At 43.9% G+C, this 17,510-nt stretch overlaps 1 protein-coding gene across 2 annotated transcripts in view; it reads left to right on the top strand.

Moving 5' to 3' along the window:
- The window catches only part of VCL (vinculin), a 137,804-nt gene that overhangs the window by 116,895 nt on the left and 3,399 nt on the right, over window positions 1-17,510 (top strand). The window contains exons 19-20 of one of the 2 annotated variants that reach the window (XM_073686079.1): window positions 4,137-4,373; window positions 14,350-14,553. In XM_073686079.1, the coding sequence (XP_073542180.1) occupies window positions 4,137-4,373; window positions 14,350-14,553 (441 nt within the window). The remainder of the gene's footprint in view (window positions 1-4,136; window positions 4,374-14,349; window positions 14,554-17,510) is intronic. The other variant, XM_073686080.1, reaches the window with a different exon arrangement.

Here is a 17,510-nt window from a genome sequence, read left to right as displayed (position 1 = left end):
CAATAACCTGGATAAATATTCTACATATTGGGGTTACATTAGAAGTAACCAGACTACAGCAGGAAGCTTGTTCTGCTGTTAGAGCGAATGGAAAAACAGATTAAAAACATATTATCGTTATAAATCAAATCCCCCTGTACTTCCTACCGGCAGCATAATAATGGGAATTTTGCAAGAGAACCCTAGTTGGAAGGATCCTCCGGTTCGGTCGCAGTCAAAATCAAAATCAAATCCCCAAGAGCTGTCTCCTTCCAGAAGTGTATAATTGTGTCCAACCCAGAATCCATGCCCCAGACTGTGCAAACAATCTAATTCTGCAGGGTCAGACTTTGTGTAACCCAGAAGGAGACCACCTAGTAATGCGGGCACTAACCAAACTAAGTGGACAGACTTCTGAACTCCAAAGGCTAGGATAATGGCCTCTATAATCCATTTACCCAGAGGGGTTTTGGCAGGTCTTACAGTGGCTACAATATCAAGGACCTACCCTAGCATTGATAATCAATAACAGACCAGTGTGGGTCCAATTCTGCTAATCCATGTGGTTGAAGGGGTTGTGATGCTTCTGTGAGCACTGCATCCTCTTCAGTATTTACACTGCTTTGTCTACCTGCACACCTCCTACTGGTGTATAAAATACTTCAGTTCCCAGCACAGCTGTTACTGAGTAAGCAGGGTGCATGTGTATTAAGTATTTAAAGAAGCTGCAATGCTCGCATGAGCTTGACAACAGACAACTGCAAACAGGACAACTTTAGAGAGAACGATCTGAGAAAATCACAAAAGTGGCTTTTCTGAAATGCATGTCACTAGCAAGTCAGATAATTGTGCTCAGATCTGGCAAGATAAAGGGTAATCAGATTAATTCACCTGCAAGAGGACACAGCTGCTTCTAAAGGGTTAATCTAAATCTCTCAGTACATACACTCAGAGCCAACAGGAGCTACTCCACATTGTAAACCTCATGAAAACCTTCTCTACATCTGTTGCTTCTGGTTTTAACTTCCCTCCTTCGTACAGCACAGGAATCTGCTCCAGCGATGCCATAATAGAGCAGCACAGATCTGCCCTGTGTTTACATGCTGCACTCTCTTTCACCTCATAGTGGTATCTCCCACTATTTCAGAATCGTTTTACATGCTGTTATCATTTTACTCCATGAAGTTTCCCATTGTGTTGGGTATGGGGTCTCTTTAAATAGTTGGAACTGGATAAAGAAAGGTGAAGCTTCATCTACAGAACACTCACCTGAGAGTGAGGCCGAAAAGGCATTTATAAAATAAATATGATATATAAGGGGGCGCTATTATATTTACATCCAGGGCCTGCTGCGGATAAAGGCAGTAAACCAAAAAAGCTGCAAGGAGGATAAAATGTAAATGTATATAGTATCTGCGCTGGTCCTGGTTTGATTTGAGCTACCGACAAAAAGTATTTAAGGAGAGGTAAAGTTTAAAATAAGACATCTTATTGCTTTAATAATAAATAAAAGGAGAGTATAAAACCAAGGTTATAGGACAGGGTCCTTAGTAAAGTGGAAGTGGAAAAATCGGATGGATGTAGCGGTCAATGTTGAGTGGAGATCGCCTAAAAGGAAAGAGGAGCGGTATTTAGAGAGTGACCTGTTTGACTCTACTCATTATTGACGTATTGATATAAACTATTACCTGTTTGGTGTAGTATGGCTGACCGTATAGTAGCTCAAAACCGTATGATAGTACGATAATTTAGATCACTCTGGAAAAAAGGAGAGTGAATGTCAATAAAGAACCCAGTGGGAGGTTGGAGGGACTATGATGACAATCGGTGGTTTACCGGAGTTAAAGAGAAGTACCTTTAGTTCAGTCGAGTTATGTACCTGTGAGGTAGTACTGGTTATACACTCCAACCCAGGGTGAAAGGTCTAAGAATTAAGAAGATTAGATATTCCTTTGCAATTGGTTTGGAGAGCCAAGTTATTTATTGGGGTAAATTACCTGAAGTTGGAAGGTTGAATATCTGCGGGATACCCAGCTGTGTAGTGGGTGTTGATTTATCCCTACAGTGTGGTGAGGATCGGTAGGAACCCTTTAATTTCCTCCCTGTACCTGGGGTATGACCCTTTGGGTGATGGCAGGAGAGAGTTTTTATTCCTGAGGGAAGTTAGTCCTATAGTTGCATCCACTTGTGTGTAACTTAGTCTGAGTATACGGTCTGCTATGCGCAGATAGGTTCAAATGGTGGTTTTAGTATGTTTTGATCTATTAAGTCCGTTGAAAAAAAAGTTGTCAGAGGATGGACCGCCAGCAAAAAGTCCGCACTGTGCTGGTGTCTTTTCTAGATTAACAATGTTGCCCAGCGATGATAGCGGTGCTTAGAGAGCATGTAGACTGGCTGATGCTGGTGTAACGTTTGGTTGAGCAGCAGTTTGGGTGGTACTAATTACGTACCTGCGGATACGGTGGGTGCCGGCGGTGGTCTGGAGTCTTTGGGGAGCTTGTGGGCTCACTGACCTTTTCAAATAGATGGCTGCTTGATGAATTCTCGCAGCACATGGAGTCCTGGTCGGAGGCTCCAGTGGTAGCGGGCACAGGATAGTCGACGGTAGCGCTCGTAGCAGGAGAGGACCTGCGTGACGTAGCGTCATGTGGTTTCCCGGGATAAGATTAGGACGGATAGCACTGAGGTCCTCTCCTGCTACGAGCGCTACCGCCAACTATCCTGTCCCCAGCGCAGATACTATATACATTTATAAAATTAAGACTGTAGAGTAAAAAACTCAACAGGCTTCCACTTCTACAATAATAGTTTTCATGAATACCTTTACTTTTATTAGAAAAAAATAATGGGCACCAAGACATAGAAGATCCAAAAGCTGGTCATACACCAGAGAGCTCTCTGCTGAAGATTTGTTCAGCAGACAGCTACCTCTCCTGACTCCCCCATACACATGCGCACTCCGCTTCAATGTTTTCCATGGGGAGAGATAAGAAAGGCAGTGGCTTATCTCCCCTAAAATAAAAGGGTTGCCCGTTCAGACTCCCAACACCTTGATCATTCTATCTCTTTACATTGTTTGGGGAGAGTTGGGTGGCCCCGATACATGTCAGATGATTAGTTGCTCCAGTTCAAATTGGGACATTTGGTTGACACTTATCTGCTTAGAAGGGAGGGAAAGGTAAAGAAGCATTAGTCCAAGTGAGCAGCTAACACACACACAATAGCTGGCTGAGGGTTAAATACCCCCTCTAGGATCACAGACACATGCAGAAAAACAAAAAGAAAACCATTGGGACAGAACACAAGTGTGGGAGGACTAGGGTCTCTACGTAATTAGTGTTCAATTAAAAATGTCATTTGTACTACTAATACAGGAGCACATAAATCCCCTCATTGTGTTGCTGGTATGGTACAAATGATCTGCTGCCCCCCCTTAGTCCTAACCACAGTTACACAGTTGACATTGTCACATTTTTGTATATACTTTTTTGTTTGGCTGTTCTTCCAGTTTTAGTGCTGCCAGCCCTATGAGCTTGGAGCCTAATGTGTTCATAGTGGCAGCCCCCCAGAACCCACCACCTTTGCTGACTGACAGTTCCCTCCTATTACTGTGCTTAGGACAGTTGGGGCTGGGGCACTGCAGCTCATGAACAGATTGGACTCAATATGGATGTTGCTGTCGTACTCCAGGCCTCTCCGTGTAAATAGCCCAACGGTGCAGAAAGGCCATTGATGTCCCAACGCTCCTCAGAATACATCTTATTGGATGCTAAGGCTTTTTATGTATGCATTTTTTTCACTTTCATACCAATTCCAGAAATGTGTGATGATTGCCTTTCCTAGATGCATTTGCTTATTTATCATAGCTTTTATAAAAATGGATTTTCAATTGTTCTATAATAAAGAGGCAGCTTGTGTATATACTAATATTCTATTTTTATTTAGGTTTGAGATCCACAACACAACTCAGTATCGCATTTATTTGCCGTCTGTTTTAACCCCCTTGTTTTAACATGCAATTTGTAACCTAAGGGGTAAAACGTGTATTTCCAGAGACGTGGTCTGGCTTCAGGTGCATTAAACCCTTGGCCCTTCTATCCCACCTCTGCTTTTGTACTAACCTTTCCCCCTTTCTTTACCCTTCCCTGCCCTCCCAGTCACCTGGAAGCCCTGCACCCACTACTCCGCAGGGTAGAGAAGCCGTTGTGTCTGAGGTAGAGCAGGAGCGTGAGGAAGAGGAGGAGGAGGTGTCAGTGGAATTTGCCCTTTCCTCTGACATTGAAGATGATTATGAGCCCGAGCTGCTATTAGTCCCTGAGGGGCAGCCTGTAAACCAGCCAATGCTGGCCGCAGCTCAGTCTTTGCATCGAGAAGCTACAAAATGGTCCAGTAAGGTATTCAATGGTTACCAAACTCTGCATCCTCCACCCTGCCATGTGCATCCCACCCTCTCCCTCCATCCATGACACAGTATGCGCCTTCAGTCTGCGCCTAGCTGATGGTGTCGCTGCGTGTGATTTTCTCGTGCCGGCTTGTGTGAGCCCATGTATGGCTTCATCAGTGAATATTGGCTTGTCTGTGTTTTCTTGTGTCCTTCTATTCAGATGGGAGAGATATTATGCTGCTCATTTTGTGGTCTTGGGTCACAAAGTGGTTTTCCACATAACAGTGTGACACTCTTGTACACTGGCTGTGACAAATATGGCAGCATGAGCCGTAGTACCAGAGACTGCCAATGGGCCAGAGTGGCGCTGTTTATGGAAAGCATTCCCAACCATTTTCTAATGGCTTTCAAAGGTATCTTGCTATCTAGTCACCTCCTTCTAATCGGACTACGATGATGATAATATTGAAGAATTATGCTGCTCTTATTTGCCTTATTTCCAGAGAAATTAGTTTCCAGGTATTCAGAGGCATTCACATGCTCACACCATGGAGCAAAAGTCATAGGCAGGTTTTAGTAATAATATGCCAGAGACTGTATGACAACCTGGCTGTGGAAGCAGAAGTAGAATCCAATGTTCTATACTTGAACTTGGAGATTACTGTGTATCCACATTGGAATATGAGGACTCCCTTTAGGAGGGGACATTGGCAGCTGCAGATTTTCTGTCTGTATATTATTTTGGGCTGTCTTCACAAAGGTTCTCTGCTCTCAGAGGTCAGCTTTTACTGTTTTAGGACTGATTTGATAAAGAAACTGAAAATCTGGCTTTTGCCAGGACCTAACAATACAATACAAGAGAAGTGTACGTGTATGCTATTTATTAGTGCTCTCGTCCCCATCATATTCCGCAGTAGTGAGAATCTACAGATTGGCCCAGGTCTTCTATCCGCACACACTGTATAGAGCCGAGATGTGTGATACATATGTTCTGTCTGCTGCGCTCACTGCTGGTTCACGCTGAGAACAGTCGCATGGCTTGGAATGGTTTTTAATGGTTTTCACTGTCACTTAATTTTAGAAATAATTTTTTACTTGGTAGTTAAAGAAAACATATGAAGAAGCATCAAGGCTTATGGCCCCTAAGGAGAATTGGTTGTGTAAGTCATTTCTGATGAGCAGGGGGTTGAGCCCTCTGTTTTCCATCTCTTTAGTACAGTTCTCTCCCTGTTGCACAAAAATTGCATTCTCCAAGAACTAAAACTTCAAATTGCCAGGAACTAGTGGCCAATAGTGTGTGTTTCCCCCACAGGACCATCACTTTGTATAGCTGCTATAAATGTTGATGGTATATAAGCGCAGGATGCTGGGTCTATCTAGGTTAGGTAACAATGCCCACATCATGTTGACAACCTTTAGAATCCTAGATCAACGATCTAGCCCCTTCTTCGCTGCCACAACCGGAGTTTATGTATTCTAGGCTGGTGTCTGTGTGTCGGGGATCTTGGCTGCCATTGCCTTTCCCCTGTTTTTGTTACAAGCTGCAGGCAGATGCCTGTTCATACAAGGGGATATGCCACCTTATAGAATCATTGTTCATTGTTTGGTAGCTGCTCGTTTAGACTGGACAATGCTTGGGATTGATTCTGGTTTACAAGATAATTGCCCTCTGTAAAATGCCCTCAACCAGAGTCGGGGTCTGTGCACATGTTTAATTTTTGTCAGGTTTGTTGTATTTTATTTTCTGTACAGTTTTGTCACAAAACCTAAAGGATTTGCAAGCACCAGCAAAGTGAATGAGATTCCTGAAGTCTCATGCACATGCGTATTTTTTCCTTGTAGATTTCATGCAGATATAAATCTGCAGTATGTCTATTTTTGCAGTATTTTTGCTACAGATTCCACCCATACTAATGAGTGGGGAAAAATGCAACACAAATGCATGTAAAAAGAGCTGCAAAAAACGCGCATATTTATGCAGTGTTTTTCCTACTAGCATATCGGGATTTAAAGCAGGATTTTCTGCCGTGAATACTAAACGTGTGCACATAGCCTTATCCTGCGTTACATATTGCCCCCCCCCCCCCCACTACAATATAACTATAGTTCCATAGTAAGTGGCGTCAAAAGAAGGATTGATCGAATCCCAAAATATGTTTGGCTCTCGGACTTCCCTGGCAAGAGCACAATGTCCTTATCAGCAATGTATTGACTTTTTATATTCTCAATAAAAGAATTACAAGGGTAGGGTGATGTTCACAATTCAAGAAGAGTTCCTTCTTAAATAAATGGAGAAGAAGAAAGCCTCTAAAGGTACGAGAGGATGAATATTAACCTCTTAGGCCCCCTTCACACGTCCTTATTTTACCGATACTGGAAAACCTGCTACCGGTGTTGCGTGTCCGTGTGACATGCTTGTGTACATGTGCATCATCCGTGTGGCATCAGTGTGCCATCTGTCTGTACGTGTGCTGTCCATGTGACACGTACCAAAATTGAATGCAGAATAGAAATTACTGATTTTTAGGTGTTAGATATGCAAAGATATAGATAGATATGGGGTAAATAGATGATCGATTGATAGATAGCTATCTGTGAGCTATCTACGGTAATTAGTACCTTGCTTGTGTGTACTTACTGTACATGTATGAACTTAATAAATAAAAAAATTGACATGGGGTCCCCCGTCCCACATTTTTGGTAATCGGCAAAGGTAAAGCAGACAGCTGAGAGCTGATATTATCAGGCTGGGAATGTCCATGGTTATTGGGCCCTCCCCAGCCTAAAAATACAAGCCCGCAGTCGCCGCAGAAGTGGCGCATCACTTTAGATGCTCCAATTCTGACACTTCACTCTTCCCCCGATTGTCCTGTTGTGCTGGCAATCAGGGTTATGAGGCGCAGGGTTGATGTCAACTGTGAATTGTCCAAAAAACACAGCTGGCATCAAGCCCTGATGTTAGTAATGGAGAGGTGTCTATCAGACACCCCCATTACTAAGTAATAAAAAAATATATATATTATTTTGTTTGTGTATTTATTTAAAAAAAAAAAAAAAAAAGACTCCACTTTCCCTGGTTCACCAATTTATTAAAAAAAAAAAAATACCCGATGTACACTGCTCAAAAAAATAAAGGGAAAACTCAAATAACACATCCTAGATCTGAATGAATGAAATATTCTCATTCAATACTTTGTTCTGTACAAAGGTGAATGTACTTACAACAAAATCACACAAAAATCATCAATAGAAATTAAATTTATTAACCAATGGAGGCCTGGATTTGGAGTCACCCCCAAAATTAAAGTGGAAAAACACACTACAGGCTGATCCAACTTTGATGTAATGTCCTTTAAAACAAGTCAAAATGAGGCTCAGAATAGTGTGTGGCCTCCACGTGCCTGTATGACCTCCCTACAACGCTTGGGCATGCTCCTGATGAGGTTGCGGATGGTTTCCTGTGGGATCTCCTCCCAGATCTGGACTAAAGCATCCGCCAACTCCTGGACAGTCTATGGTGCAACGTGATGTTGGATGGAGCGAGACATGATGTCCCAGATGTGCTCAATCAGATTCAGGTCTGGGGAACAGGCGGGCCAGTCCATAGCTTCAATGCCTTCATCTTGCAGGAACTGCTAGCACACTCCAACCACATGAGGTCTGGCATTGTCCTGCATTAGGAGGAACCCAAGGCCAACTGCACCAGCATATGGTCTCACAAGGGGTCTGAGGATCTTATCTCGGTACCTAATGGCAGTCAGGCTACCTCTGGCAAGCACATGGAGGGCCGTGCGGCCCTCTAAAGAAATGCCACCCCACACCATTACTGACCGACTGCCAAACCGGTCAAACTGAATGATGTTGCAGGCAGGAGATCACTGTCCACGGCGTCTCCAGACTCTGTCACATGTGCTCAGTGTGAACCTGCTTTCATTTGTGAAGAGCACAGGGCGCCAGTGGCGACTTTGCCAATCCTGGTGTTCTGTGGCAAATGCCAAGCGTCCTGCATGGTGTTGGGCTGTGAGCACAACCCCCATCTGTGGAAATCTGGCCCTCATACCATCCTCATGGAGTCGGTTTCTAACCGTTTGTGCAGACACATGCACATTTGTGGCCTGCTGAAGGTCATTTTGCAGGGCTCTGGCAGCGCTCCTCCTGTTCCTCCTTGCACAAAGGTGTAGGTAGCGGTCCTGCTGCTGGGTTGTTGCCCTCCTACAGCCTCTTCCACGTCTCCTGGTGTACTGGCCTTTCTCCTGGTAGCGCCTCCAGCCTCTGGACACTATGCTGACAGACACAGCAAACCTTCTTGCCACAGCTCGCATTGATGTACCATCCTGGATGAACTGCACTACCTGAGCAACTTCTGTGGGTTGTAGAGTCTGTCTCATGCTACCACGAGTGTGAAAGCACAACCAACATTCAAAAGTGACCAAAACATCAGCCAGAAAGCATTGGTACTGAGATGTGGTCTGTGGTCCCCACCTGCAGAACCACTCCTTTATTGAGGGTGTCTTGATAATTGCCAATAATTTCCATCTTTTGTCTATTCCATTTGCACAACAGCATGTGAAATTGATTGTCAATCAGTGCTGCTTCCTAAGTGGACAGTTTGATATCACAGAAGTTTGACTTACTTGGAGTTATATTCTGTTGTTTAAGTGCTCCCTTTATTTTTTTGAGCAGTGTATAAATAACTTATGTTTAATGCTTCTTAAGGTTGGGGGGTGGAGAACGGTGATGTCAGTAACGTTACTGCTGTTTTTGGACAAATCACAGCTGACCTCAACCCAACTACCATTACCGCGATTGCTAACGCACCAGGGCAATCGGGAAGAGCCAAGGCGAAGTGCCAGAATTGGAGCATCTCATGTGATGTACCAATTCTGGGGTGGCTGCGGGCTTGTATTTTTAGTAAGGGAAGGGACCAATAAACAGGGACCTTCCCAGCCTGATAATATCCGCTCACAGCTGCTTGCTTTACCTTGGCTGGTTATCAAAAATGGTTAGGGACCCCGTGTCATATTTTTTTTCATTTATTTATTAGGTTAATACATGTACAGTAAGCTACAAAAGCAAGGTGCTAATTATATATCTCACGGATATCTACCCTATATTAATCTATCTATCTTTGCACATCTTTAAAACACAAAAATCTTTCATTTCTATTCTGGTACGTGTCACACGGACAGCGCACGGATGTCACACTTATGTCATCCATGTGTGGTACGTATTGTCATCCGTGCTACCGGGAAAACATGGACATGTCTATGTGTGGGACACACGGTCCTGATGAAAACACAGACATGTGCACAGCCCCATAGATTATAATGGGTGTGGGTGTTGAGAGGATGATGGGAGTTGTACTTCACGCAAGACTACGATGTAAGACACAGATGAAGTTATTCTTCCCTTATCTGGACATTTGGACTGACGCCCAGAAACTAGATTGTAACTTGTTTTAGCTGTCTCAGCAACCTTCTACTAATTATCACTTTTCTGTTTATGAAACTTTCTTATCAACATTCCACTGTTATGAATCATCATTTCGCTGCCTGTGAAACAAAGGCATTTTACTGCGCATATATGACAACAAACTATGATTATTAATATAAATAAAGGGACTGCACCTATAGAGGCAGACGCGCTCAGGGGCTTCCCAGTACTTGATTATACACTACGTGTCTGTGTATTTCTTGTTACGGGGATACCCCGACTCCAACAAGGACCCTCCATGGCTGAATGATCCTAACAGTGTGTACATGTCTCCGGTATGTGTGAAAAATGACATACTGGGAACAGGGACGTGTGAAGGAGACCTTAAGGAGACAGCCAATTTTCGTTTTTGTTTTCATTTTTCCTCCCCCTTTCAAAAATAACTTTATTTTTTCATCAACTTATTGATATGAGGGCTTGTTTTTGAGAGACGAGTTGTAGTTTTGACATTATTCAGTTTACCATACAGTGTACAGAAAAATGGGCCAAAATCCAAATAAGTTAAATGGTGAAAAAAACAGCAATTATGCTGCATTTTTTGGGGGGTTTCATTTTTACACCATTAACTGCGTGATAAGAAAAAGACCTAGGAACATGATTCTTCAGGTCCGTGCAATTATGACAATGCCAAACATGTAGAGCTGGAGTGACAGAGGCTTCAGGTCTACCTCAGCTCTTCAGCCACATTTGCTTATCAATTCAAACACTGATTTCTCAGTAATGGAGGAAAGGACTGGCCATGTAAAGATATTGGACTTGTCTTTGATAGACTACATGCACATAGACATAGTTTGGGGGGGGGGGGGTGATATCCTGCTGACAGATTCCATGTAAGGGCTCATTCAGAAGTCAGTTTGTCACATACTATATCTATCAGTGTTTTTCATGGATATTACTTTTAGTATAATATATATGTATTATAATAGTATAGTCTATGGGTCTGTTCATATGTCCCTGTATTTTTCTGCCCTCCTCCCAAAAAAAGTCATTTCTGACTTTAAATCTGCGTTAATCGGGGACACTGATGAAACTCACCAATGCAAGTCTATGGGTCTTTTAAAAAAATAGAAATAACATTGTACAGTACAGGATCCCATCTGTGAGCCGTCAGATTTTCATGTTTGTTTGATAGAAGCTTGAGAACTTGTCATGCACAAAAAAACCTGATGACCCTTTGACACGCTGGTAAATACTGATGAAAAGGGATCCTTTCTTTACATACAGGAAAAATCACAGACGTGTGAATGAGGCCTTATGTAGATGAACTTTATTTGTTGTGTAACTTTACTGTATTGCTACAATTCCTACATTTTTTTTAAATGTTTTCTTACTGTCAGTGAACAAACAGTGAAAGGAGGCTGAATCCCCTGTCCTCACCATTGTAATTTCTTGACAAGCAGCAGCGGTGTTGGCTGGACATGTTTCCAGCCTCCAGATGTTTCTATTCTGTCAGAGTATGCAGAATTCCTGAAAACTTTAAGCAGTTGGAACACAAAACAGTGTAAGGCTGTGTGCCCACGTAGCATTTTTCAAGCGTATATGCTGCGGAATTTCCGCAGCGTAAACGCTTGAAAAACGCATGTATATCCGCACCCCATGGTCCCCAATGGGATTCCGCAAGTTCTATGCACATGCTGCGGATTTTTCCGCAGCGTTTATGCCGCGTTCAAAAATCCGCAGCATGTCATTTAATTTTGCGTTTCCGCAAGCGGAATTGCCTTTGTCCAATGCATAAAAAACGCAAGGCAATTCCGCATGTGGAAAACGCGTGATAAACGCGCGAAAAATGCGCGATAAACGCGTGCGGAATTCCGCATGCGTTTTTCCGGGAGAGGACTTGCATTTATGCAGCAGAAATTTTCTGCTTCATAAATGCAACGTGGGCACATAGCCTTAGCCTTGTGCCCACGTTGCATTTATGAAGCAGAAAATTTCTGCTGCATAAATGCAAGTCCTCTCCCGGAAAAACGCATGCGGAATTCCGCACGCGTTTATCGCGCGTTTATCACGCGTTTTCCACATGCGGAATTGCCTTGCGTTTTTTATGCATTGGACAAAGGCAATTCCGCTTGCGGAAACACAAAATTAAATGACATGCTGCGGATTTTTGAACGCGGCATAAACGCTGCGGAAAAATCCGCAGCATGTGCATAGAACTTGCGGAATCCCATTGGGGACCATTGGGTGCGGATATACATGCATTTTTCAAGCGTTTACGCTGCGGAAATTCCGCAGCATATACGCTTGAAAAATGCTACGTGGGCACACAGCCTTAGGCTATGTGCCCACGATGCAGAAATGCTGCATATTTTTTCCGCTTCTCCCTGGCAGGAAAAATGCATGCGGATTTTACATGCGTTTTTCCCGCCAGGTAGAAGCGTTTGTCAAGCGTTTTTGCATGCATTTCTGCATGTGGGTTATCAAGAGCTTTCCAAGCGATTTTAGCATCACTTGGAAAGTGCTTGACAACTTGTTCACACTATATAAATCCATGCAAACAGCATGGATTTATAGTAGTATGACCCAAGTTAGTTAAAAAATAAAAGAATAAGAATGGTTAAAAATAAAAAAAAAATACTTGCCTTCCGATGGCCCCCGGTGTTTTCTCCGCTACGTCCGGTGTCTTGGGTGGCTCGCGGTGGTGTGAAGCACTTGTGGTGATGTCATTGAGTCATGTGACAGGTCACATGACTCTGACGTCATGGCAGGTCCTTCACAACAATGCGACCCATACAGCAGACCAGACGGAAGGGAGAAAACACCGGGAGGACATCGGAAGGCGAGTATAATCTTTATTTTTTATTTTAAATTCTTTTTTTTTTTTTTTTTACAGTTTCTATGGTACCCAGGTCTGGATGAGAGTCTCCTCTTCTCCAGACCTGGGTACCATCCGCACATTGAACCATGTAACATCCACATGTGCAGATGCAGTGATGCGGATGTCACGCGGTTCAATGCAAGTCAATGGCGGCGATTACGCTGCGTGTCCGCAAAATTAATGGACATGCTGCGTATTTTTCCGCAATGATAATCCGCAGCAGAAATTTCCACAGCATGTGCACAGCACATGCGGATTATCATTGGGGACCATGGGGCACGTATTACCAAGCGGTTTTAAGTGTTTTCACTGCGGAAATTCCGTGGAAAAAATGCTTGAAAAAGGCATAATGGGCACGCAGCCTAAGGGTATGTGCACACGATACTTTATTCTGCATCCAAAGCGCTGCATGCAGGTACATCCGCATGTGTTGATAGCACCATGTGGATTCACCGCATCCTATACATTACACTGATCTAATTTCTCTTGAGGAGACCAGCGAATCCGCAAGAGAAATTGACATGCTGCGGTCTGGAAAGCCGTGCCGCATGTCCAGGTCCGCGGGTGAGCCGCAGGAGCACGGAGACGCATAGTGGGCATGGGTTTTCTTGAAATCCCATCCACTTTGCTTGTAATGTAGAATGCTGCAATTTGCAAGTAAGCTGTGTCCAATCCGCAGTGTTTCTGGACTGTGTGCACATACCCTTAAAATTTCCATAACATTTTATTATGCGGTTGTTGTTTTTTTTTATACCCTTTTTAGAAGACCAGAGCTGCTACTTTGAAGGTTGCTCATGTATTAAAAACTAAGACAAAATATGATCTATATAAAATCCTAATGAATTTGCTCAAGAGTGATCGTATTCCCTATGAACAGGATGGTGATTGCTTTCTTGCTTAGTCCTATATTAAGGGTACTGAATGCAGAGACCCTTCCACTTTACACCCAATGATATGCTGTGTATGTACTAACAGTTGCTGCCAATGCATGACAGTAAGTGCTGAGTCTTGAACTAACCAACAGCCTGTAAGTTTATGTCTAGAAGGCACTGTAGTGTCCGCGCCTGCTGTTATGTGAAAGTAAAGTACATCCCATTCTTCTGAGCAACTTGTGTATCCATGCACACTTGCGTATGTTTGTTTCGGTGCTATATGTTGTTGGTTTAACTTTGTGAAGTCTGGAAAGTTACGCAGGTAACTTCCACCCTTCAAGCATCATACTTATTCATGGTGTCTCTCAATGGTTTTTTGGTTACAGAATTTCGGAAGCTTTCATGCTTCTTTGCATAACCATTTATATCCTAAATCATTTAAAAAATGGCAAAAGTGAAATCCAAGTCCGTCCTGCCTATCTAGAGGGAACAGACAACTAAATCAGGCCTAAAATCCTGGAATAACATACTATCTTCACATTTCTTACACGCATCCTTCAAGCCACTGAGAGCACATGAACAAAGAGCAATTCTTAATTAATATTCCATCTGATTTTGCTAATAGGATATGGAATATGGATCGGTTTTTGCTTTGCTGGAAAATGACAAAATAATGCTTTTGGATTTTTTCTTGAGGTTACTCCGCTTATTGCTGCCATTCAGAAAGAAATGGTGATACACATAGTGGTTGAACAGCCTGTCTCTCCCCTCTCTGACATGTCTATTGTGTTTCCCTCTTGTAGGGCAATGACATCATTGCAGCAGCTAAGCGCATGGCTCTGCTCATGGCGGAGATGTCTCGGCTTGTGAGAGGAGGCAGTGGGAACAAGAGAGCCCTAATCCAGTGTGCCAAGGACATTGCTAAAGCTTCAGATGAGGTGACGAAGTTGGCTAAAGAAGTGGCTAAGCAGTGCACTGACAAGAGGATCCGAACTAATTTGCTTCAGGTAACTGACAAATTTCAAAGATCAGCTGTAACTGCGAAGAACCATTTATTTATAGTCAAAGGTCAGAACCAGCCTTAAAGGGGTTGTCCAGGCATTCAGTATAATCTGTGTGTGTATGTAGGCTGCAGAATGCTGACCGTTTGTAATTTACTCCCTGTCCGCATTCTGCTCCATTGCCTAGATACAAACATGCCATGTGAGGAGTTTCACTCATGATTCAAGAGGAGCTGGTGAAAACCCAACTAGAGTTTTCCTGTCTAGCATAGTCTAGTCCGTGATGTCTCTGCCAGACCCTCCCCCTGCTCCAGCCACAGACACCACCCCCAGTCTCTGCCAGACCCTCCCCCTGCTCCAGCCACAGACACCACTCCCAGTCTCTGCCACACCCTCCCCCTGCTCCAGCCAAGGACCCCACCCCCAGTCTCTGCCAGACCCTCCCCCTGCTCCAGCCACAGATGCCACCCCCAGTCTCTGCCAGACCATCCCGCCTCCTGCTCCAGCCTCTGTGCAGCTTTACAGTGTGAGCCAGGGAGACAGCAGGGGAACGACTTGACAGATAAAACGAATCCGTCCAATCACCTGTTACCAGAGACAAACTGCTGAATTGAATGGTGGAGAATAACGCTGAAAGATTTCTTCACTGTTCAATCTCAGGAAAGTCTGACAGCCTCATTTGACTAGGTGCCAAACACCCAGTGCTCTCAGAAAGAAAAGGCATCTTCATAGGTGAGTATAATGTGCTGTCTGTCTATCCATCGGTCTTGTCTATTTATCCGTCGGTCTTGTCTATTTATCCATCCATGATCCATTTATCCATCCATCTATGATCTGTGTAGTGTAGAGTTGCCTAGTCACGTGCAGCGTGACCCTGAAATGGCTGTTAGCGAAGTCTGTGGAGTGTCAGAACGAGGCTCCATAGACTGTCGGATTCACTGGACGTCAGATTAGATGGACTACAAATGACCAGCGTGGAATTTTTTTTTTTTTTTTTTATAAATAAAGTAGTGAACGAGGTAAAGTGTGGTGAAGTGTTTATTTCAATAAAGTATGTGTTTTTCCTTTTAATTTCAAAATGGTTTTATTGAAGTATAAATTTTTGTAATGTAGAAGATAAACTTTTTTCAGATGACGATTTTCCATGCAGAGAAACGTCAGATAAAATATTTAAAGGGAATCTGTCACCCCCCTGGGAGATATCAGACCTCTACTATGGCCATACAGGTTATAGAAAAGTAACTCTATACTACCTGTATGGCCATAGTAGAGGTCTGATTGCCGAGAAATCTGTTTTTATCAACTCTGTTTTCCACAGGCTTGGTGTCCCCTGGACGCCAAGAAATCCTCGCCCATCTGTTTATTAATCCCCGCCTATGTGTTTATTTATCATATCCCCCTCCCTCTGCTGCACATCACAGGGCCCTGTGACGTGCACTGGTCTCCCTCACGTCTCGGGCATGCGCAAAACGCCGCTCACATACAGCGCGCTTTGTTCCCTCCCGGCCCCATCTGTCTGTGCACTGCGCTGCAGGTTTCTATTACGTAGGCGCCGGTAAGTCAGTGACTCCCCTGCCCCAGCGCAATAGAACCCTGCGGCGCAGTGCACAGACAGATGGGGCCGGGAGGGAACAAAGCGCGCTGTATGTGAGCGGCGCTTTGCACATGCCGGGGAAGTGAGGGAGACCAGGAATGAAAAATAAGGAAAGGTGGATAGTGGGTGTGGGGGAATTCTTATTTGGGGACATCCATTTGTGTTTTTCCTTTCTATTACTGGGCTAGTAATGGGGGTGTCTGATAGCCCCTCTCCATTACTAACACCAGGATTTGATGCCAGCTTACATTACACAGCTGACATAAACCCAAAAAAATATTACCCCGATTGCTAAAGCACCAGGGCAATCGAGAAGGGCCAGGTAAAGCGCCAGAGTTGGAGCATCTCATGTGATGTGCCAATTCTGGGGCGGCTGTGGGCTGGTATTTTTAGGCTGGGAAGGTTCCAATAACCAGGGACTTTCTCTGATAAAGCAGACAGCTGTGAGCTGATATTATCTTAGCTGGTTATCAGAAATAGGGGGGGCCCCATGCCAACTTTTTCTACTTAATTATTTGGTTAATACAAAGCTGGACAATAAGCTCCACATGCGAGGCACTAAAGGGTGCAATTTTATAATATCTTGTGTGGTTGTTAAATAGATAACCGGCAGCTCTATAACTTTATCTATCTATGTATTATTATCTTTGCACATCTTTCCGGAACCTATCGTCAGAAAAGAACGCTATTAACCTGCAAATATGTGGTTAATCTGCAGGTTAACATCGTTATGCTGCCCGACGCCTGCACATAGTCGAACACTGCAGCGAGAAAATTAACTTTATCCCCCCCCCCCCCCCCTGCAGCGTTCTGGTTTTAGTCACGGGGCGGCGTGGGTTCAATCACTGCTCTGAGTATACAGAACGGCAGCTGTAACCGCGCTCCGGCAGACAGCCGGCCCCAATGCAGAGCGAGTGTCAGTCAGTGTGGAGGTGCGGCTACAGCTGCGGCTCTGTATTCTCAGAGCCATGAGAGAACTAGCGCCGCCACTGTGACTGAAAACGGGACTCTGCAGGGAAAATAAAGTTCATTTTCTCCCCGCTGCATTCGGCTAAGTGTGGGCGATGGACAAGTTAGTAACGCTATTAACCTGCACATTTACCCATATCTGCAGATTAATAACTTTTTTCTGGTGACTGGTTCCTTTTAACACACAAAAATCTGTAATTTCTTGAATACATTTCATTCTGGTATGTGTCACACGGACAGCACACATGTACACACAGATGGTAAAAATGGACCAGGCCACATTTTCACATGTACATGTGAAGGAGGCCTAAGATGTATTATGAGGTCCTGCAGCAGACTAGGTGTTTGTTACGAGGTTCTGCAGCAGGCTAGGTGTATTACGAGGTTCTACAGCAGAAGA

This window comes from Phyllobates terribilis, unplaced genomic scaffold (genome assembly GCF_046119375.1).
Source record: "Phyllobates terribilis strain yellow unplaced genomic scaffold, ASM4611937v1 Scaffold_5__5_contigs__length_657084704, whole genome shotgun sequence".
Taxonomy (NCBI): domain Eukaryota; kingdom Metazoa; phylum Chordata; class Amphibia; order Anura; family Dendrobatidae; genus Phyllobates; species Phyllobates terribilis.
This window is presented reverse-complemented; position numbering and strand designations above follow the sequence as displayed.